The 22,509-nt window shown below is 40.8% G+C and overlaps 2 protein-coding genes and 1 long non-coding RNA gene across 5 annotated transcripts; all 3 read left to right on the top strand.

The window, feature by feature from the left end:
- Positions 1-4,601: 4,601 nt before the first annotated feature.
- Positions 4,602-8,054, top strand: LOC113019323 (serine/threonine-protein kinase pim-1-like). 2 transcript variants are annotated; one of them, XM_026162954.1, is made up of 9 exons: positions 4,602-5,381; positions 5,771-6,007; positions 6,133-6,258; positions 6,382-6,476; positions 6,615-6,662; positions 6,747-6,965; positions 7,055-7,235; positions 7,322-7,492; positions 7,582-8,054. In XM_026162954.1, exons 1-9 carry the CDS (start codon positions 5,342-5,344, stop codon positions 7,671-7,673), a joined length of 1,209 nt encoding a protein of 402 aa, XP_026018739.1. In that variant the 5' UTR covers positions 4,602-5,341; the 3' UTR covers positions 7,674-8,054. The 2 variants fall into 2 exon arrangements, with proteins under 2 accessions (XP_026018739.1, XP_026018730.1); XM_026162945.1 differs by having other exon boundaries at positions 6,615-6,965.
- Positions 8,055-9,631: 1,577 nt separating this feature from the next.
- LOC113019333 (uncharacterized) lies at positions 9,632-10,297 on the top strand. Its single transcript, XR_003272004.1, has 2 exons — positions 9,632-10,006; positions 10,089-10,297. It is a non-coding gene; the product is annotated as an uncharacterized LOC113019333 (long non-coding RNA).
- A 2,437-nt stretch (positions 10,298-12,734) lies between these two features.
- Positions 12,735-15,600, top strand: LOC113019312 (serine/threonine-protein kinase pim-2-like). Of its 2 annotated transcripts, XM_026162932.1 has the most exons (9): positions 12,735-12,927; positions 13,317-13,553; positions 13,679-13,804; positions 13,928-14,022; positions 14,161-14,208; positions 14,293-14,511; positions 14,601-14,781; positions 14,868-15,038; positions 15,128-15,600. In XM_026162932.1, exons 1-9 carry the CDS (start codon positions 12,867-12,869, stop codon positions 15,217-15,219), a joined length of 1,230 nt encoding a protein of 409 aa, XP_026018717.1. In that variant the 5' UTR covers positions 12,735-12,866; the 3' UTR covers positions 15,220-15,600. The 2 variants fall into 2 exon arrangements, with proteins under 2 accessions (XP_026018717.1, XP_026018708.1); XM_026162923.1 differs by having other exon boundaries at positions 14,161-14,511.
- The last annotated feature ends 6,909 nt before the right edge of the window (positions 15,601-22,509 follow it).

Raw genomic sequence — 22,509 nt, 5'->3', positions numbered from 1 at the left:
TGTTGTTTTAAACTTGAGTATGAACTTATACAAAATGCAGCAAGATATTTAAAAAACAGTTTTGTTGATTAAAAAACACTATATCGGATTCATATCGGTATCGGCAGATATCCAAATTTATGATATCGGTATCGGTATCGGACATAAAAAAGTGGTATCGTGGCATCTCTAGACACAATCACGATTTCTTCAAAACCCTCCATCAGCCCATATTACTTATTACGAGGGGGGTGGGGGTATTTAATATATTTGGTCTAATTCAACACACAACAGGTAGGTAAATCAATAGGCACTTTGTCAAGGGCCTAATCCCCCCTATGTAACGACAAGCCACTAAATCCTAAGCACCAGCTCAGGCTTGAGAAACAGTGCTGACAGCTTTAGTGAACTGGCTAAATTCCATAATTTGTCTCCATGTCTCTGCTGCTCTTGTTTTTAAACGCTGTCTTTTCTTGAAAATGCAGAGACTTTCTGTCCAGACTGTTTTCAATTCAGACAACTTCAGGATGGACGAGCAATATTAGTGAAAGATGATGGTGACCTCCTTTTTTAGAAAATGTACTGTGAATACTGTACGCACGCAGGCTGATGGATGAGGAGACTGAGGTGGATCTAATGAAAGAAGACATTTGTGCTTGGGCCTTTCAGAGGCGCTGTCACATCTCTCTTCACCAGCAGCAGTTTGTGTACCACCTGACTGACTGAGTAATTGCTGATTGACAGTTTGTCTGTGTCTGAGTCTCCATCTAATTGGTTGGCTGGCTTATGTTCAGCTTCCCGATGCGTTGGCAAACAATTATCCTCGACAACAGAATCACATTTGTCTAATTAATTAGATGTGTTTGCTACAAGAGCAGGTAGTTAGCGGTGACAAGAAAAGCGAGTTTAAGGCCGAGGCTGCTAGTCAGATAAATAGAGCTGTAATTGTTCTCAGTGTGAGAAAAGGAGAGGTGAAACTTGTGATGTTCACATGCAGTAAAGTGACTGTGTTCTTTTTTGGGTTTATATATATATTTTTTTTAGCTCTTTAGCAGTTCTTTTGAAGACAGACATGAGGGAAACAGAACAATTGCTTAAAGCGTCTGGTCTGTCAAATCCTTAGTATGGGAAGAAAGAAAATACCTTTAGCGAGACAGCGGAACCCAGTCAGTCAGCCGCTGTTGGCTCAGTGAAGCAGTGAATCAATGCAGTCAGACAGGCGGACAAGGCAAGGAGCAGGTACCTCTGTTGTCAGCGGCACTCTCCTGACACTTATCTGCCTGGACAACCACTTTCAAACTCCTTCTCAAACACTCCTCCTTTCCCGCTCCCGTGATCAGCTTCTCAGATGTCCACCTATCACAGCTATTTTCTTTAAACGTGTCTTCAAGCTACACAAATCTCACACATCTGTCTCATCTCTTCCTCGCCTTTCTCTCAAATCTCTCATAACCATCTCTTTACGCTTTGCTTTGTATCACTTCAACCAGCCGTGGCGGGAGGAAAACGGTGAGGAAGATTGTGTGCGTTTGTGTGCACATGTGCACGTCTGTGTGTATGTGTGTGTCAAGAGGGCCTTGTATAGCGGTCCCAGCAGCAACAAGCTGTCATTAGAGTGGGCAGGAAAGAACCCTTGTGGCTTGGTTCCATCAAATTGTAATCCCCAGCACATTATTACCATAGCAGGGTCACCTCTCCACTACTGCTCTAGGGCAGGAGCAGGTGGAGCGCACAACACACACACACACACACACACACACACACACACACACACACACACGCACACACACACGCGCACACGCACACACACATACACATACACACCTTTCATTTGGTACCATTTCCACTGTTTTGCTAGTGTTTTTCTTGACAGTCCTTATATTACCTGGCCAGCCCCCCATAATGAATCCATCTGAGAAGGCCAGGCCGAGCTAGCCATCATGCATAATTCATTATTTACCCCCAATCCCCCCCGCACCTCCAAACAGACTCTCTTCTCCATGTTCCTCATTCCTGTCATCCACTGCCTCTCGTGGGGCTTCTGCTTCTGTATTGCCCAGCCCGATGGACTTCGAAGATTGCATATGTCTATAGTTGAATGTGTGTGTGAGAAGTGTTTCTCTCTCTACACCATTAAAGTATAGGACTCTGTGTGTGTGTGTGTGTGTGTGTGTGTGTGTGTGTGTGTGTGTGTGTGTGTGTGTGTGTGTGTGTGTGTGTGTGTGTGCAAAGAAGAAATGCATTCACCCAACTTATGGACATCTATTCTAATTTGGGCATCAACTACAAAGAGAGCCTCCTGTGACTCCACAACTCATAGTACATGCAAATGATTTTAGGTAGAGCTCCCAGAGCGGATCTTCACTCTTCATTTTAGCTGTAAACTATACAGTTTACAAAACAGGGCATAAAAGAATGTTTGCATTGCTGTGATGTAAGATTAGAGGTTGAATTTGAAACCAAGAAGCCACAACTATAAAGTAAACATCTTAGCCCACTAAGGGTTTGAAACAATGGTTTATTACTGCTAATGATCCACTAATGATTTCATACTTGATTTGTGGCCTTCAAAAGCCCAACAAACAAAAACAAACACAATTACAGTACTGTGAAAAAGTCTCGAGTTCTCCGGGCTTTGCCTTTTGGCTGTTTTTTCACTCATTTCAAATACAGCAACTGAAGATTTGAGTGTTTTTTGTTCCTTAAGCTACTTAACAATGACCCACGAATCATTCTAGCATAAGAAATCCACCAAAGTCAAGGAACCAGTATTGTGTCTACACAAAACACACAACTTGGAAAAGAACCAATCTGCAAACAAATGCCAAAAAATAACAGTTTGACAAGCCTCAAGTCTGTAGGAATTTTGCACCAGCAAAGTGATTCCCAATTAGCTCAAAACTTGGAATATATCTGCGATCTGTGCAGTGAGTCCTTAAAAAATTTGAGGAAATTTGACAAGTGGAGGACAAGAAGTTGCAGGCCTAAAAACTGTCTAGAGCAGATGAACGGTATCTGAAAGTCACGTTCTTAATATTTCACGTCACTGCAGGCCTTCAAACAATGAGATTTGAGCCTAAACAGTGAAAGGCAGTCGTGTTTTAATCAGTAGAGGATGTCGCATAAAAAGAGATGAAAGAGCAAACCATGTACCGTAGTTTTGATTTATTTATTTTTAGCACAACACCAGAACAACCCCACGTGCCCATAATTTGCGGTACTTCAGAAAAAAAAGGAGTGAACATAAAAGGGAGTAAAATGTTGTGTCAGGTAATTTCAAATGCAGCATTTCTATCACCTCAACAAACACTAACTGTGTCACAGTGTGTTGCTAGCTAAAGCTCCACTTGCTGTATTTCACAGGAAGAGAAAGAATGAGAGCTAACTTCACTCAGAGATATAGAAAGAAAGAGAAAGAAACCAGGCTGTATTTAAAGGTAAGGACTGCTTAGTGATATTTGATAAAATGTAATTGTATTTTAACGGGGACATAAAGTGCTTGTCTTACTCCCTTCATCTAGCTCGAAATTACTTGCCAAGTGGTAAGGACCGTTCATGGTCACACGGTGAGAACATTGGTGTTGACTATGAAGAGATAGGGTCAGACAGGGGAGGGGCCAGTCAGATTTATCAACTCAACCTCCTTAAAGCATGGAGAGAGGCTGAAACCAGTCTCTGGTGAGCCCGGTTAAGGAAAGAGATGAGTTGGTGCCTGAGATGCCAAATTCCAACGTCCTCATTCCCGCCATTGAGATAACACTCTCACACAGGCCCAGTAGGCAGATGTTGCTGCATTGCAGATGTGTTATACCCCCTGCCCAGCCGAATGACTCTCAAAAAGAAAATTTTGCAGAAAATCAATGTGATCGCTTGGATCACTGGAATTATCATCTGGATATCTCTTGTCCTTCTTTCATTTCAGACGTCTTGAAAACAAGTTTTAACAAAGTCCTGGAGAAGTGCCCAATGCTGGAGGACCTCCTGCTTTACCCCTGGCTCAGATAAACTCCTCTCTGACACAAACACACACACGCATACTGAATTCACATCTTGCCATACAAATGTGATACAGTAACCAACTTTCTTTCTTTCAGAAAAAAAGAAAATTGGGAGATTCAAAATTTTCCTCACCGTAATGTTTGCATCAGTCTATCAGATGAATCCCCTCCAAGTCCAATATTTACATCAGTTACAGTGATAATGCTTGGTGTCTACTTTCAGCCACCGCAGTATGCCAGGAATGAATCTCATTGAAATTGTAGTTGCATTTGCTATTTAATTTAATTGTCATGGATGGATACACAGACAACCCAACAGCAAACAGAGGAAAACAATGGGCTTAAATACACAGAGGGATAAATGAGGGAATAAGACACAGGATGAGAGCACAGCTGCGAGAAATCACAAACAACAAGACCATGGGGAAGGAAAACTGAAAACACTAACATAGTCTAAGGAGCTTAGAAAGAAAACGTCTGGTCTTCTTTAAGTTGCTTGAAGACGTTCAAGCAAAGTTTAAGTTCTTTCTCATCTTCAAGCAACTTCAAGTCCAGACGCTTTCTTTCCAAACTCCTTAGACTACGATGACCTAGATGACTGAAAACCTTCACAGACATGAAAAAACTAACATAGCACACATGACTATCAAAGTAAAACAGCAAACAAGAGACTTTTACAAAGACACAGAGTTGACACAGAGACATGACTGACTGGGGAGAAATTGGGGAACATGGAAACAAGAGTGACTAGACATGACAAGTGGGACACAGGGGCAAGGCAAAGTAACAGAAACCTAAAGCCTAAGAATATAACACAAGAAGAAAACAATAAAGAGAACCAAAAACATACATAAGAATAATCAATGAATATAAATGAACAAACACAAAACACTGGGTCACAGACTCAGTACCATGACAGTTAAATGTACATAATAAATGCTTTAAATCAGATGACAATGTAGCTGACACTGTGTTTATTAGTGTGTGGTCAACCACAAATCTTCATACTGTCATCCATACATGAGGTCTTTATACAAATGATGAAAGAAAATGAAAGAAACTGTTTAATTGATATGAAATGATTGAATCATATGAAATATTATGGCTTTGTCTGCCAGTGTTTTTCTGTAAACTACTTTGAACTGCTGGCAGTCAGTGAAGTCACTGAAAGGCAAGATTCTATGTTGTGTTGCCGTAGTTTCCAGAGTTTACTTATAAAGCTCACTTACAGAATTCAGTTAGAAAAGTCAAGCATTTGAAAGGTGCACATTTGAAGGAATATTAAGTCAGTATTAACTCATTACGGTTTACATTTTCGATTTTAAAGGGTCTCCGAAATTAAATTGAAAGAGGAAACAAGAAAAATGACCACTCCAGGCGATAAGAAAGATTCAGGAGATCAAGGTAAGTAAAATAATAAAATAAAATCCTGGTAAAATACAAATCCTAGAACTGTTGACACTGTGTGAATCATTTTTACAGCAATTGAATCATATGTTTGATTGAAAATAGCTTTAATACAAGATGTCTAATCAAAGAAAGGTTACCGGTCTTTTGGTAAAATAAGGTAATAAGTTTATTCTTGGACTCAACAGTAAAAACAGACCAACAAGTGTCATCAAGATCTAAGACTTAGTGAACCTAGTATCAATTCGCACTGGTCAGTTTTTTTTATCCCAAGAATAAACTTGTGATAATTTAAGCAAAAGCAATTTCAAATTCTTTGCCATCAAACTACTTCCAGTCCTGATGTCGGGGACTCTTTTTCACCACTGTGTTGTTGTCGTTTATAGATTGTAAGAGCAGGACTGCTAAAAGAAAGGCCAGTCCTGAAAAGAAGACCCCAATAAAAAGGAGGAGGGTCGCTGACCAGGCTGGTCCTTCCACCAGCTCAGATGTGGTCAAAGGAGTGAAACGCAAGGTTGTGCAAGATGAAGAGGGCACAACAAAGAAAGCAAAGAGGGCTAAACTGCTTGATCATATGAGCGGTGACAAGGAGCAAGCATCCTCCTCGTTGGACTCTGGTAAAGGTAGGCTAATTAGTTGAATAAGGGGGTAGATAAAGTGTGGTTGCTAGGTTTAAGATATTGGTGTTTAGTGTTTGTGTCTATCATCCAGTGAGCTGATGTGCTTTTGGTGTTTTCCACATCTCCAGACTTGAACAACAAACGGGTGTGCGCAAAAAATGGCAAAAGAAAGGCCACGGGAGACGACAGAGAGTCACCCAAGAAAAAAAGAAGGAATGTGGACCAGGGCAAAAAATCAGTGGCAGACCAGAAACGTAAGTAGCAAGCAGCTTGGGTTTTATATTCAGGGGAAGGGCAAAAGGAACATTTAGGCTACAGAGGAGAGTAATTTGTGTCACAGCTGTAATAAAACAAGATTTGCTGTTTTGTCTGTTCAGGTGAATTCCAAGCCAGATATGTGGAGGAGCACCAGCTCGGAGAAGGAGGCTGCGGAGCAGTGTTTGCGGGCTACCGGATAGAAGATCGTTTTCCAGTAAGTGTTCAGATGATGGTAGTAAGACAGGCAGTAACGCAGATAATGGATAATATCGTAAACTGAGACGTCTGCTGTGTTTCCACCTTTCATTATGTCATACTGAGGAAATGCTCACCAATGCTCTGTGTCTTTTAGGTTGCCATCAAACACATTCCCAAAAATAAAGTCTACTGCAAAGTGGCGGTAAGCGTCCAACACTTGAATCAGTTTTACATTACTGGATTGAATGCGGCGTTCCTCATCATCCACTTTGTTGTAACATTTCAGGATGAAAGTGGGAAGAAGCTCTCGGTGGAAGTGGCCATTATGCTTAAACTTGCAGGTGAAGCAGAAGGGTCAGTGGGAATATCAGCACCTGTGTCCTTGCTGGAGTGGTTCGACCTTGGCAAAGAGCTGATCCTGGTGCTGGAGAGACCTGTCCCTGCTGTGGACCTGCAAAAATACAAAGCAGAAAAAGGAAGAACTTTACCAGAGGACAAGGCCAAGGTAGGTTGACTGGGAGAGCCTTGGACTGTACAGCGTTCAATCAAGGCAGAAAAGCATTAACTCATTATTGTGTTTTTCATCTTTTCCAGGTCATTCTGAAGCAACTAGTTGATGCTGTAAAGGAACTTGAGGATAAACACATCTTTCATCGGGACATCAAGGGAGAAAACATTCTGATTGAGACCGGCTCAGATGTGCCTCGAGTTCGCATCATCGACTTTGGACTGAGCTGCTTTGTTAAACAGCGATCTCTGTATCGCATCTTCTATGGTAACATATTCTGCTCCTGCTTTTCACAGATGTAACAATTTGTGTCTTTTGTTTTAGAAGAAATTGTAATTGTGTCTGTTTGTTAGGCACGCCTCTTCACACCCCTCCCGAGTGGTACAGGAGGAGCTGCTACAGGTGTGGACCCACCACGGTGTGGCAAATGGGAGTGGTGTTGTATGAAGCGCTTCATGCACGGGACTTTAGTACCGAGAGGTTCCTCGCAAAGAAACTGAGCATCAAAAAGCGTCTGTCCGCAGGTAAGAAAACTTCACACTTCCAGATTCACTGATGCCTTGGATCACTAGAACTATCATCTTCATCTTTTTGATCTTTTCTTTCTTTCAAGGATGCCGGAATTTCTTGGAGGCATGTTTAACTACAGTCCCGGAGAAGCGCCCAACACTGGAGGAGCTCCAGCTTCACCCCTGGCTAAGATAACACACACAAACACACAATTCACACCTTATCATGCAAGTGTGATACATTGTGGTAACTTCCTTTCTTTTTTCTGTTGGACAGGAATAGATAGGATGGGTCAATCTTAAAAAATAAATAAATAAAAATTTAGCTTTTTTGGAGCTCCTGTAACCCCCCCAGCCATCCCAGGAAAGGGGATCTATCTTTGAATGGGCTTTCCCGAGGTTTCTTCCCATCGATCTGGCCCCCTGGGGAGTTTTTCCTCGTCTTCATAGAGAGCTTGGGCTGGGTCAGGAGCTCCATCAAAACTGTCTTTATTTGATGACTTTAATGTCATCAAATTAAGATGTGTTTTACTTAAAGAAAAATTTGATCAAAATAAAACTTGTTTAATTCATCTTTGCTGAGGATTCTCCTTCGTTACTATTTTGTTTTGTTTTTGTTTTGTTTTTTATTACCCATGGTGCATTTTGACAAATAAGAAAACTGAATCAGGTCAAAGTGTGCACAAAGACAGTCACACTGCAAATGATCTGAAGACTTGCATCTGTTGCTCTAACCCCCAACTAGTTTAGACAGATTTCCTGGTTCTACCAGAGGTTTTTTCCTTCAAGAAGGGAGTTTTTCCTTCCCACTGTTGCTGAGTGTTTGCTCATAGTGGGTTGTAAAAGCATAAAAGAAAAAAGAACTACAAATTTGGAAAGGAATTCATTCATGTTCTTACTCATAGATGGAGTACATGGTTTAAAAAACACTCAGGAAACAGATATGAGGCATCTGTATCAACATAAAAACATTAATACAGTTAAAAATGAATAAAAAGTTGCACGCTTAAACTTATTTCTCTACAGTTTGTACAATTAATCCATGTAACAATAGGTTCTCTCTTAATATAGTAGTTAATTAAAATATCTTTACATAAAAATACATTTTTAAGTACTCTCCGGTGGAAGTCTGTTGTGGCTTATGTTTCTAAATGACACAACCATAAAGCAGCCCACAGAATATACAAATATGTCTTTGATAAGTGAATGTTGGCTCCCACAATGGCCTGTTAAGTTATTGCAAAAATAATTTACTGCATAATATGTCAGATTAGAACATGTTTTAAGCACAAAACTGAAGGGGAAACAATAAAAACAAAAATTAAAAAACAAATACTAAATTAAGTTAAAGGATATTTCTTACTATACTATATAATTGTGTAATGTTGCGTTTGATTGCAAAAGAAAACCCACCAAGAAAAAAAGAAAGAAAAAAAAGAGAATAGAGTTTAATTTATTCAAAACATATTCTTTTCTTTTATTTAAGCTGTAGCGAGATTCAAATGGACAAAAGCGAAAGAAAAATATTACAGATTTGTTTTATTAATCAAGAATAAACTTTATTATACACAACTCTAAATTTCAGTTGGTCTTAGTCAGATGTGTTTTTAATTCAATCCTGCAACACTGTGCTCGCTGCCATCACTTTATATCTTAGTGTGCAATTCAAATATATACTTATTACAATATTTATCCCCCTTAACTCTCAACTCGTGTTTTTAAAATGTCTGTGATCATGTTTGTCCGTTGACTTCTGTCTGGGCCTCGAACGATTCATCAGACAGGTTGGCAGCCTCCAACTGATGCTCCAGACTTTCATCATCGCCTCTATTCTGATCAACTCTCATCTTAAACTTAGTGATGAACTCATTACTGGCCAGCGCGCCCTCCTTTTTAGGGCATGTGGGCTTTGATAGTCGCTCTGCAAAGAAAATTCACAAAACATTTCTTATTTGGTAAGCTTGTTAACAAATTTTAGTTCAGTTTTGCTGCAAGTTATAGCATGCATCAGGTAAGAAGCAATTGGTTCTTAAAAAGCATATACATCCCCCAAAACATTTTTATTATGTGCATTTTGGAGAATAAAAGATTGTACACAATTTCCCTTTTTGAAGTAAAAAGATTATTAAGTCTAATTCTTACTTATGCAGTAGATTAAAGTATTGAAACATCATTATTCATAAAATATGCACATTACAAAATTAAAGTTATTCAAAAATTACTCAAGTACTTACTCCAATACTCACATTATTCAAGTAAATTTAATTTTTGCCAATGTAATGTCACATAAAATCTTAATCTGAATAAGGGATTTGAACCCCACTGTCACGGCCAGGGGATCAGCAGGCCGCTGACTAGTAGTGTTCTCTCTCTCTCTCTTGCTCTCTGTCTCTCGCTCTCTCGCCAGGGCGGAACTCATGGTGGGTTCACGCCCTCGGCCCACGCCCCTCTGAAGAGGAAACACCTGGGCCTCATCAGTGCAGCCAGCATTTAAGCCAGGGAGTGGCTTCTACTCATCGCTGGACCGTTGTGTGTGACTCGTGCCAGTGCAGCAAGTTCTCTTTTGCTTCCCTGTGCAAAACCTCTAACGTGTGTTTCCTTCTGTACATAGATCCCCTGGACCCGACTCTGCATTCCCCGAGCGGATTCCCTTTTTGTGTGAGTGTTTGGAGAGAGAGTCAGAAGAGGAGCAAGTGGCTTTTCCCTACCTGGATTTCCCCGGAGCCTTTTCCCTGTCACCGCTTTGTATATAGCACTATCCCCTGCACTGTTTGTATATACACCTGGTGGAACTGTAATAAATACTGACTGTGCCTCTGAGTCCTGCTTGTGAGTCCTCAAGCGAACCGTGACACCCACACAGATGAGAGCTTAGCAGTGAAGCTCTCTCTTAAAATTTGAGTTATAAAGTCAGAAGTTATCACGGACAGAGATCCATGTTCTTTTAACATAAGAAAGAATATTTGCTGGAATTGACATTAATCCAAGCCCTTAAAACGCCATTTTGGATTAAGCATTTCCTTTTAGAAAAGTCTTCAATGAGCAGGAAGCTCCAGTACTGGCGCCGGTGAGGTCGGCTGCCGTCACGACTGCTCCGACCACTTTTTCTTTGTCTTTGTTTTTTAAGTTAGTTTTCAGCGTTTCTAAATCGGCAAAATCATCACCATTGGGTACATTAGGTATGACAGTGACACTCTTGTTTCTATTGGTATACAATGTACTCACAATTCGAAGTTTTTAACTCCGGATCCGAGCTGGCCGAGTGAGATCTTGAGGGAGAACAAAGGGAAGCGGCGGCGGCCTAGAGGGAAGCGAGCCGGCGTCAGGAACAGGCTGAGAGCTCGTGCACACCGCACACCTCTGCCTAGCATCCTGCTCGCCAACGTCCAGTCACTGGAGAACAAGCTTGACGACCTCAGGGCCAGGGTAAAGTTCCAGAGAGACATTCGGGACTGCAATCTCCTCTGCTTCACCGAGACATGGCTGAACCCAGCGGTGCCGGACCACGCCATCCAGCCGGCAGAGTTCTTCTCGGTTCACCGCATGGACAGGACACGGGACTCGGGGAAGTCAAGGGGAGGCGGCGTGTGTTTAATGGTGAACAACAACTGGTGCAACAGTGCGAACGTTGTTCCTCTCACACGCTCCTGCACACCAAATCTGGAACTTCTGTCCATCATGTGTCGTCCTTTTTATCTACCTCGGGAATTTACATCGGTCATTGTAAGTGCCGTTTATATTCCACCACAAGCGGACACGGTCACCGCCTTATGCGAGCTGCATGAGGCACTCACACAGCACCAGACACAACACCGGGACGCTGCGCTTATTGTGACGGGGGACTTTAATAGCGCCAACCTCAAACGCGCAGCGCCGAAGTTTTATCAACACATCACCTGCCCCACCAGAGGTGAAAGGACACTGGACCACTGCTACACTACGGTCAAGGACGGCTACAAGGCACAATCCCGCCCTCCGTTTGGCAAATCTGATCACGCCGCCATCTTCCTGGTCACTGGTCACTACATTCTTCATTTCCGGTTAATACTTGTACAGCTGCTGTTATTGTGTGTATATATATATATTTATTTATTTATATTTCTTCATACATTCTTATATAGTTCTATATTGTGTATTTTGTTGTACAGTTATTTTATTTTCAACTTTAATTTATATATTTTATCTTATTCTTTCCCAGTTAAATTTACCCTTCATTCTAATTTGTGTTGTACAGTTATTTCATTTTTAACCTTAATTTATATTTTATTCCTTCCTAGTTAAATTTACCCTTTTTAATTTTTCATATTTATTTCCTATCTTTTTCATAGCCTTTTCCTTTTTTGTTTTCTTTAGGTCACGAGCAGTTGTCCAAGCATTTCACTACATATCGTACTGTGTATGACTGTGTACGTGACAAATAAAATTTGAATTTGAATTTGTACTGAAAAAGAAGCCAACATCAACTGCTAAACGTGCTAAAAGTAAGTAAGTCCCCGTAGACTCCTATGATCAAAGCACATACAGTATAAAAGTTATAGGTTACAGATCTGAAAAGTAAAACAAATGTCAAAGTGCAAAAAGACTTATGGTCCCATAGAAGTCTATTCCATTTGCCTGGAATTAGGTGAACACCTTTGTGACAAATTTAATGGCTCAGTCATTTGTTTCATGTCATGTTTAATAAAAGACCGACATGGTGGCATGTTGAATTGTCCATTTTGCACATATTTGGTCATTCTAAGCGTCAGAGGGGGAAAGATCATTCTGGGAATGCCTACTGGCATTAAGAGTGACTAGACATGACACGTGGGACACAGGGGCAAGGCAAAGTAACAGAAACCTAAAGCCTAAGAATATGACACAAGAAGAAAACAATAAAGAGAACCAAAAACATACATAAGAATAATCAATGAATATAAATGAACAAACACAAAACACTGGGTCACAGACTCAGTACCATGACAGTTAAATGTACATAATAAATACTTTAAATCAGATGACAATGTAGCTGACACTGTGTTTATTAGTGTGTGGTCAACCACAAATCTTCATACTGTCATCCATACATGAGGTCTTTATACAAATGATGAAAGAAAATGAAAGAAACTGTTTAATTGATATGAAATGATTGAATCATATGAAATATTATGGCTTTGTCTGCCAGAGTGTTTTTCTGTAAACTACTTTGAACTGCTGGCAGTCAGTGAAGTCACTGAAAGGCAAGATTCTATGTTGTGTTGCCGTAGTTTCCAGTTTACTTATAAAGCTCACTTACAGAATTCAGTTAGAAAAGTCAAGCATTTGAAAGGTGCACATTTGAAGGAATATTAAGTCAGTATTAACTCATTACGGTTTACATTTTCGATTTTAAAGGGTCTCCGAAATTACAATGAAAGAGGAAACAAGAAAAATGACCACTCCAGGCGATAAGAAAGATTCAGGAGATCAAGGTAAGTAAAATAATAAAATAAAATCCTGGTAAAATACAAATCCTAGAACTGTTGACACTGTGTGAATCATTTTTAGAGCAATTGAATCATATGTTTGATTGAAAATAGCTTTAATACAAGATGTCTAATCAAAGAAAGGTTACCGGTCTTTTGGTAAAATAAGGTAATAAGTTTATTCTTGGACTCAACAGTAAAAACAGACCAACAAGTGTCATCAAGATCTAAGACTTAGTGAACCTAGTATCAATTCGCACTGGTCAGTTTTTTTTATCCCAAGAATAAACTTGTGATAATTTAAGCAAAAGCAATTTCAAATTCTTTGCCATCAAACTACTTCCAGTCCTGATGTCGGGGACTCTTTTTCACCACTGTGTTGTTGTCGTTTATAGATTGTAAGAGCAGGACTGCTAAAAGAAAGGCCAGTCCTGAAAAGAAGACCCCAATAAAAAGGAGGAGGGTCGCTGACCAGGCTGGTCCTTCCACCAGCTCAGATGTGGTCAAAGGAGTGAAACGCAAGGTTGTGCAAGATGAAGAGGGCACAACAAAGAAAGCAAAGAGGGCTAAACTGCTTGATCATATGAGCGGTGACAAGGAGCAAGCATCCTCCTCGTTGGACTCTGGTAAAGGTAGGCTAATTAGTTGAATAAGGGGGTAGATTAAGTGTGGTTGCTAGGTTTAAGATATTGGTGTTTAGTGTTTGTGTCTATCATCCAGTGAGCTGATGTGCTTTTGGTGTTTTCCACATCTCCAGACTTGAACAACAAACGGGTGTGCACAAAAAATGGCAAAAGAAAGGCCACGGGAGACAACAGAGAGTCACCCAAGAAAAAAAGAAGGAATGTGGACCAGGGCAAAAAATCAGTGGCAGACCAAAAACGTAAGTAGCAAGCAGCTTGGGTTTTATATTCAGGGGAAGGGCAAAAGGAACATTTAGGCTACAGAGGAGAGTAATTTGTGTCACAGCTGTAATAAAACAAGATTTGCTGTTTTGTCTGTTCAGGTGAATTCCAAGCCAGATATGTGGAGGAGCACCAGCTCGGAGAAGGAGGCTGCGGAGCAGTGTTTGCGGGCTACCGGATAGAAGATCGTTTTCCAGTAAGTGTTCAGATGATGGTAGTAAGACAGGCAGTAACGCAGATAATGGATAATATCGTAAACTGAAACGTCTGCTGTGTTTCCACCTTTCATTATGTCATACTGAGGAAATGCTCACCAATGCTCTGTGTCTTTTAGGTTGCCATCAAACACATTCCCAAAAATAAAGTCTATTGCAAAGTGGCGGTAAGCGTCCAACACTTGAATCAGTTTTACATTACTGGATTGAATGCGGCGTTCCTCATCATCCACTTTGTTGTAACATTTCAGGATGAAAGCGGGAAGAAGCTCTCGGTGGAAGTGGCCATTATGCTTAAACTTGCAGGTGAAGCAGAAGGGTCAGTGGGAATATCAGCACCTGTGTCCTTGCTGGAGTGGTTCGACATTGGCAAAGAGCTGATCCTGGTGCTGGAGAGACCTGTCCCTGCTGTGGACCTGCAAAAATACAAAGCAGAAAAAGGAAGAACTTTACCAGAGGACAAGGCCAAGGTAGGTTGACTGGGAGAGCCTTGGACTGTACAGCGTTCAATCAAGGCAGAAAAGCATTAACTCATTATTGTGTTTTTCATCTTTTCCAGGTCATTCTGAAGCAACTAGTTGATGCTGTAAAGGAACTTGAGGATAAACACATCTTTCATCGGGACATCAAGGGAGAAAACATTCTGATTGAGACCGGCTCAGATGTGCCTCGAGTTCGCATCATCGACTTTGGACTGAGCTGCTTTGTTAAACAGCGATCTCTGTATCGCATCTTCTATGGTAACATATTCTGCTCCTGCTTTTCACAGATGTAACAATTTGTGTCTTTTGTTTTAGAAGAAATTGTAATTGTGTCTGTTTGTTAGGCACGCCTCTTCACACCCCTCCCGAGTGGTACAGGAGGAGCTGCTACAGGTGTGGACCCACCACGGTGTGGCAAATGGGAGTGGTGTTGTATGAAGCGCTTCATGCACGGGACTTTAGTACCGAGAGGTTCCTCGCAAAGAAACTGAGCATCAAAAAGCGTCTGTCCGCAGGTAAGAAAACTTCACACTTCCAGATTCACTGATGCCTTGGATCACTAGAACTATCATCTTCATCTTTTTGATCTTTTCTTTCTTTCAAGGATGCCGGAATTTCTTGGAGGCATGTTTAACTACAGTCCCGGAGAAGCGCCCAACACTGGAGGAGCTCCAGCTTCACCCCTGGCTAAGATAGCACACACAAACACACAATTCACACCTTATCATGCAAGTGTGATACATTGTGGTAACTTCCTTTCTTTTTTCTGTTGGACAGGAATAGATAGGATGGGTCAATCTTAAAAAATAAATAAATAAAAATTTAGCTTTTTTGGAGCTCCTGTAACCCCCCCAGCCATCCCAGGAAAGGGGATCTATCTTTGAATGGGCTTTCCCGAGGTTTCTTCCCATCGATCTGGCCCCCTGGGGAGTTTTTCCTCGTCTTCATAGAGAGCTTGGGCTGGGTCAGGAGCTCCATCAAAACTGTCTTTATTTGATGACTTTAATGCCATCAAATTAAGATGTGTTTTACTTAAAGAAAAATTTGATCAAAATAAAACTTGTTTAATTCATCTTTGCTGAGGATTCTCCTTCGTTACTATTTTGTTTTGTTTTTTATTACCCATGGTGCATTTTGACAAATAAGAAAACTGAATCAGGTCAAAGTGTGCACAAAGACAGTCACACTGCAAATGATCTGAAGACTTGCATCTGTTGCTCTAACCCCCAACTAGTTTAGACAGATTTCCTGGTTCTACCAGAGGTTTTTTCCTTCAAGAAGGGAGTTTTTCCTTCCCACTGTTGCTGAGTGTTTGCTCATAGTGGGTTGTAAAAGCATAAAAGAAAAAAGAACTACAAATTTGGAAAGGAATTCATTCATGTTCTTACTCATAGATGGAGTACATGGTTTAAAAAACACTCAGGAAACAGATATGAGGCATCTGTATCAACATAAAAACATTAATACAGTTAAAAATGAATAAAAAGTTGCACGCTTAAACTTATTTCTCTACAGTTTGTACAATTAATCCATGTAACAATAGGTTCTCTCTTAATATAGTAGTTAATTAAAATATCTTTACATAAAAATACATTTTTAAGTACTCTCCGGTGGAAGTCTGTTGTGGCTTATGTTTCTAAATGACACAACCATAAAGCAGCCCACAGAATATACAAATATGTCTTTGATAAGTGAATGTTGGCTCCCACAATGGCCTGTTAAGTTATTGCAAAAATAATTTACTGCATAATATGTCAGATTAGAACATGTTTTAAGCACAAAACTGAAGGGGAAACAATAAAAACAAAAATTAAAAAACAAATACTAAATTAAGTTAAAGGATATTTCTTACTATACTATATAATTGTGTAATGTTGCGTTTGATTGCAAAAGAAAACCCACCAAGAAAAAAAGAAAGAAAAAAAAGAGAATAGAGTTTAATTTATTCAAAACACATTCTTTTCTTTTATTTAAGCTGTAGCGAGATTCAAATGGACAAAAGTGAAAGAAAAATATTACAGATTTGTTTTATTAATCAAGAATAAACTTTATTATACACAACTCTAAATTTCAGTTGGTCTTAGTCAGATGTGTTTTTAATTCAATCCTGCAACACTGTGCTCGCTGCCATCACTTTATATCTTAGTGTGCAATTCAAATATATACTTATTACAATATTTTTCCCCCTTAACTCTCAACTCGCGTTTTTAAAATGTCTGTGATCATGTTTGTCCGTTGACTTCTGTCTGGGCCTCGAACGATTCATCAGACAGGTTGGCAGCCTCCAACTGATGCTCCAGACTTTCATCATCGCCTCTATTCTGATCAACTCTTATCTTAAACTTAGTGATGAACTCATTACTGGCCAGCGCGCCCTCCTTTTTAGGGCATGTGGGCTTTGATAGTCGCTCTGCAAAGAAAATTCACAAAACATTTCTTATTTGGTAAGCTTGTTAACAAATTTTAGTTCAGTTTTGCTGCAAGTTATAGCATGCATCAGGTAAGAAGCAATTGGTTCTTAAAAAGCATATACATTCCCCAAAACATTTTTATTATGTGCATTTTGGAGAATAAAAGATTGTACACAATTTCCCTTTTTGAAGTAAAAAGATTATTAAGTCTAATTCTTACTTATTCAGTAGATTAAAGTATTGAAACATCATTATTCATAAAATATGCACATTACAAAATTAAAGTTATTCAAAAATTACTCAAGTACTTACTCCAATACTCACATTATTCAAGTAAATTTAATTTTTGCCAATGTAATGTCACATAAAATCTTAATCTGAATAAGGGATTTGAACCCCACTGTCACGGCCAGGGGATCAGCAGGCCGCTGACTAGTAGTGTTCTCTCTCTCTCTTGCTCTCTGTCTCTCGCTCTCTCGCCAGGGCGGAACTCATGGTGGGTTCACGCCCTCGGCCCACGCCCCTCTGAAGAGGAAACACCTGGGCCTCATCAGTGCAGCCAGCATTTAAGCCAGGGAGTGGCTTCTACTCATCGCTGGACCGTTGTGTGTGACTCGTGCCAGTGCAGCAAGTTCTCTTTTGCTTCCCTGTGCAAAACCTCTAACGTGTGTTTTCTTCTGTACATAGATCCCCTGGACCCGACTCTGCATTCCCCGAGCGGATTCCCTTTTTGTGTGAGTGTTTGGAGAGAGAGTCAGAAGAGGAGCAAGTGGCTTTTCCCTACCTGGATTTCCCCGGAGCCTTTTCCCTGTCACCGCTTTGTATATAGCACTGTATATATATGTATATAGCACTATCCCCTGCACCTGGTGGAACTGTAATAAATACTGACTGTGCCTCTGAGTCCTGCTTGTGAGTCCTCAAGCGAACCGTGACACCCACACAGATGAGAGCTTAGCAGTGAAGCTCTCAAAATTTGAGTTATAAAGTCAGAAGTTATCACTGACAGAGATCCATGTTCTTTTAATATAAGAAAGAATATTTGCTGAAATTGACATTAATCCAAGCCCTTAAAACGCCATTTTGCATTAAGCATTTCCTTTTAGAAAAGTCTTCAATGAGCAGGAAGCTCCAGTACTGAAAAAAGAAGCCAACATCAACTGCTAAACGTGCTAAAAGTAAGTAAGTCCCCGTAGACTCCTATGATCAAAGCACATACAGTATAAAAGTTATAGGTTACAGATCTGAAAAGTAAAACAAATGTCAAAGTGCAAAAAGACTTATGGTCCCATAGAAGTCTATTCCATTTGCCTGGAATCAGGTGAACACCTTTGTGACAAATTTAATGGCTCAGTCATTTGTTCCATGTCATATTTAATAAAAGACCGACATGGTGGCATGTTGAATTGTCCATTTTGCACATATTTGGTCATTCTAAGCGTCAGAGGGGGAAAGATCATTCTGGGAATGCCTACTGGCGAAGGATGTGTGACTGACAAGTCCAGTGTGTGAAGTTTAACTACAGTCTAAGGAGCTTGGAAAGAAAAGCATCTGGACTTCTTTAAGTTTCTTGAAGATGTTTCACCTCTCATCTGAGAAGCTTCTTCAGTTCACAATTTCTTCAGAGAACTGAAGAAGCTTCTTGAATGAGAGGTGAAACGCTCTTCAAGAAACTTAAAGAAGTCCAGATGCTTATCTTTCCAAGCTCCTTAGACTACGATGACCTGAACGACTGAGAACCTTAACAGACAGTTCTTCCCTTCATTCATCATGCCTGATTTCAAAACACCAAGATGGCAGTCATGAAAACACTCATCTTGAGTCTTCATGGGACTACGGTGAGATCAGTTATGCCTCTTATGATGAGGCATACTTTTTTGCCCCACTGTACGTTGCTGCTCCTGGAGGAGCTGGAAATGTTTCCTCTTTTCATCTTCAGCCTGCAGCAACCTGAAGGAGGGGAAAAAGGGAAGAAGCAACTGAAAATGTTAATACTTCTCATGGATATATCAGATCTCCATCACAAATAAAATAATAAAGGGCCATAATAAGAGTTAGAAATCCATTGTTACCGCTCAAGCTCCAGTCTGGCCCTCTCCTCCTCCAGCCGAGCCTGGATCTCCATATTAAGAAATATGGTGAAAAAAATCCAGCACAGACCTGACACAGGACCTGTGATCTGGCCCCTTCAGTTGATCCATCTACTGTTCACTGAAGCCTCATCAGAAATGGTGTCAGTGGATTCTTCAGGGAGGCAAAAATTAAGAAAAGGCCGAAGTTGCCCAAATTACACAAGAACTGTCACTGAAAGAATCAGTGAAAACAGGCCTGATGGAGTAAGGAATCCAAACGTTTTGCATTATTGGTTGAAATTACTGTAGCAAGTGTCTACAGCCATTTATAAAATGCAGATGGTGTTGCAAATGATGAAAATATTAACACAAAAAAGTACAGTCAGATTTTGATCCACCATGGAAAACTATGTGGAAAGCACTGGATTGGTATTTTTTCCTTATGTACTGTATTTTCATGTATGTTTGTATTTCAGTAAATAGCTGCAACATTTCTCAAGCAAAATATAAAGAAATTGAAGGTGGCTCAAGATGTTTTCCCAACACACATAATTAAAACTAATCAATTTGATAAAAATGGCACAATGAAATAATTTCAAACTACAGTGGGGCAAAAAAGTATTTAGTCAGCCACCGATTGTGCAAGTTCCCCCACCTAAAATGATGACAGAGGTCAGTAATTTGCACCAGAGGTACACTTCAACTGTGAGAGACAGAATGTGAAAAAAAAATCCACGAATCCACATGGTAGGATTTGTAAAGAATTTATTCGTAAATCAGGGTGGAAAATAAGTATTTGGTCAATAACAAAAATACAACTCAATACTTTGTAACATAACCTTTGTTGGCAATAACAGAGGTCAAACGTTTACTATAGGTCTTTACCAGGTTTGCACACACAGTAGCTGGTATTTTGGCCCATTCCTCCATGCAGATCTTCTCGAGAGCAGTGATGTTTTGGGGCTGTCGCCGAGCAACACGGACTTTCAACTCCCGCCACAGATTTTCTATGGGGTTGAGGTCTGGAGACTGGCTAGGCCACTCCAGGACTTTCAAATGCTTCTTACGGAGCCACTCCTTTGTTGCCCGGGCGGTGTGTTTTGGATCATTGTCATGTTGGAAGACCCAGCCTCGTTTCATCTTCAAAGTTCTCACTGATGGAAGGAGGTTTTGGCTCAAAATCTCACGATACATGGCCCCATTCATTCTGTCCTTAACACGGATCAGTCGTCCTGTCCCCTTGGCAGAAAAACAGCCCCATAGCATGATGTTTCCACCCCCATGCTTCACAGTAGGTATGGTGTTCTTGGGATGCAACTCAGTATTCTTCTTCCTCCAAACACGACGAGTTGAGTTTATACCAAAAAGTTCTACTTTGGTTTCATCTGACCACATGACATTCTCCCAATCCTCTGCTGTATCATCCATGTGCTCTCTGGCAAACTTCAGACGGGCCTGGACATGCACTGGCTTCAGCAGCGGAACACGTCTGGCACTGCGGGATTTGATTCCCTGCCGTTGTAGTGTGTTACTGATGGTGACCTTTGTTACTTTGGTCCCAGCTCTCTGCAGGTCATTCACCAGGTCCCCCCGTGTGGTTCTGGGATCTTTGCTCACCGTTCTCATGATCATTTTGACCCCACGGGATGAGATCTTGCGTGGAGCCCCAGATCGAGGGAGATTATCAGTGGTCTTGTATGTCTTCCATTTTCTGATGATTGCTCCCACAGTTGATTTTTTCACACCAAGCTGCTTGCCTATTGTAGATTCACTCTTCCCAGTCTGGTGCAGGTCTACAATACTTTTCCTGGTGTCCTTCCAAAGCTCTTTGGTCTTGGCCATGGCGGAGTTTGGAGTCTGACTGTTTGAGGCTGTGGACAGGTGTCTTTTATACAGATGATGAGTTCAAATAGGTGCCATTCATACAGGTAACGAGTGGGGGACAGAAAAGCTTCTTACAGAAGACGTTACAGGTCTGTGAGAGCCAGAGATTTTCCTTGTTTGAGGTGACCAAATACTTATTTTCCACCCTGATTTACGAATAAATTCTTTACAAATCCTACCATGTGGATTCATGGATTTTTTTTTTCACATTCTGTCTCTCACAGTTGAAGTGTACCTCTGGTGCAAATTACTGACCTCTGTCATCATTTTAAGTGGGGGAACTTGCACAATCGGTGGCTGACTAAATACTTTTTTGCCCCACTGTATATACTGTCAAACTACAACCCTGTGAGTGCTTACTGTATTTGGGTCATTACAAGCTTGTGATTTTATTTAAACTGTCTCTTTAAATTTAACATGTAAACACATGTTACACACTGCATGTTCAGTCAGTAACTACAGAAATAAGGATATAAGGAAAATCCCTGTTGTTTATTAAGTGTGACAAAACTCATTCAGTCTGTAAACATTTAGTAAGCACGTTAGCAAGTGATTCATGGGGTGTCTCTGTGTATGTGCTGGGACGGCAGGGCGCATTTCATCATGTCATTAGCAGTCTAGCAAGCAGAAATGACTTTTTCTGCACCTTGGAGCATGTTTCAGATCAATGCCCTTGGCAGTTCTTAAATCAATGAGTGATGCTGTAACTAGGGGACTCATCTGTGAAACAGACCCCTGGGAGAGAGCTTGAGTGAGAGAGCGGCTGTCAAAGAAGAAAGACGAGAGAGAAAAAATCCACAGTTTAAATAAACAAAAAGACAACTGAGGGGACAGGAGGACAGGCGGAGGGGAAGTGTAGGTCATCTTAGTGGATATGCATGTAGTATGTGTGGTATGGATGTGTGCGTGTGTGTCTGTGTATTAAAGACCATAAAACAGAAACACATCCAGAAGCACTGACCTTTCTAAGTGCCTTTTGGTACAGCACAATGCAAATGCAATCATGTCTAAATAATTGGTTACTTGATGAGGCAGGTGAATCTCTGCACCTCCATCTTTCTCTCCATCTCGCTCTGCCATGTATTCCTGCAAAGTGTGCGCCTCATACGGGGTGGGGGAGCAAAGTAATGGGCAGGAGGTGGAGCATGAAAAAGGTTAGGGAGAAAAATCACATCACCAGAGAGAGAAACGATGAGAGTGCGCCCACCACCCAAGGCCAGATGTATTTACCTGGGTAATGATAGTCATCTGGACCGACAGGGTGCGTATATGTAGTGTATATATATGTGCATGTGTGTGCTTGTGCGCGCGTGTGTGGTACAGGTGCTGTGTAGGCTAGGTTTCTCTTTGACTGCTAGCTTGCCAATTTATTTGCTGGCGAAAACACAACAGTGTCTCTTGTTCGCCCTTTCCTCTGTTTGTCCTCCCCTCACCTCATTTTTGTTAACATTCTCTTTTTATTCCTCTCATCCCATCTTGCTTCTCCGGTATCCTCTCTCTCTTTCTACCACCATCATCTCTGCTTTGCTTGAAACGTTGCCTTTATTAATTCATAAACAACACACTCCACACACGATTGGGTTCCATAGGCACCGGAGCATGATTCAATCCCCTGCATG

This window comes from Astatotilapia calliptera, chromosome 1 (assembly GCF_900246225.1).
Source record: "Astatotilapia calliptera chromosome 1, fAstCal1.2, whole genome shotgun sequence".
In the NCBI taxonomy this organism is placed as follows: domain Eukaryota; kingdom Metazoa; phylum Chordata; class Actinopteri; order Cichliformes; family Cichlidae; genus Astatotilapia; species Astatotilapia calliptera.
The sequence above is the reverse complement of the archived record's forward strand: the minus strand, read 5'-3'. Positions and strand labels throughout refer to the sequence as shown.

Bases quoted from the DNA above. Each gene is read 5' to 3' on its own strand.
- LOC113019312 (XM_026162923.1), top strand. From the start codon at position 12,867: ATGAAAGAGGAAACAAGAAAAATGACCACTCCAGGCGATAAGAAAGAT. The intron at 13,805-13,927 runs GTAAGTAGCAAG...TTGTCTGTTCAG, and splicing joins ATCAGTGGCAGACCAAAAAC to GTGAATTCCAAGCCAGATAT. The intron at 14,782-14,867 runs GTAACATATTCT...TCTGTTTGTTAG, and splicing joins TCTGTATCGCATCTTCTATG to GCACGCCTCTTCACACCCCT.
- LOC113019323 (XM_026162945.1), top strand. From the start codon at position 5,342: ATGACCACTCCAGGCGATAAGAAAGATTCAGGAGATCAAG. The intron at 6,008-6,132 runs GTAGGCTAATTA...CCACATCTCCAG, and splicing joins CTCGTTGGACTCTGGTAAAG to ACTTGAACAACAAACGGGTG. The intron at 6,259-6,381 runs GTAAGTAGCAAG...TTGTCTGTTCAG, and splicing joins ATCAGTGGCAGACCAGAAAC to GTGAATTCCAAGCCAGATAT.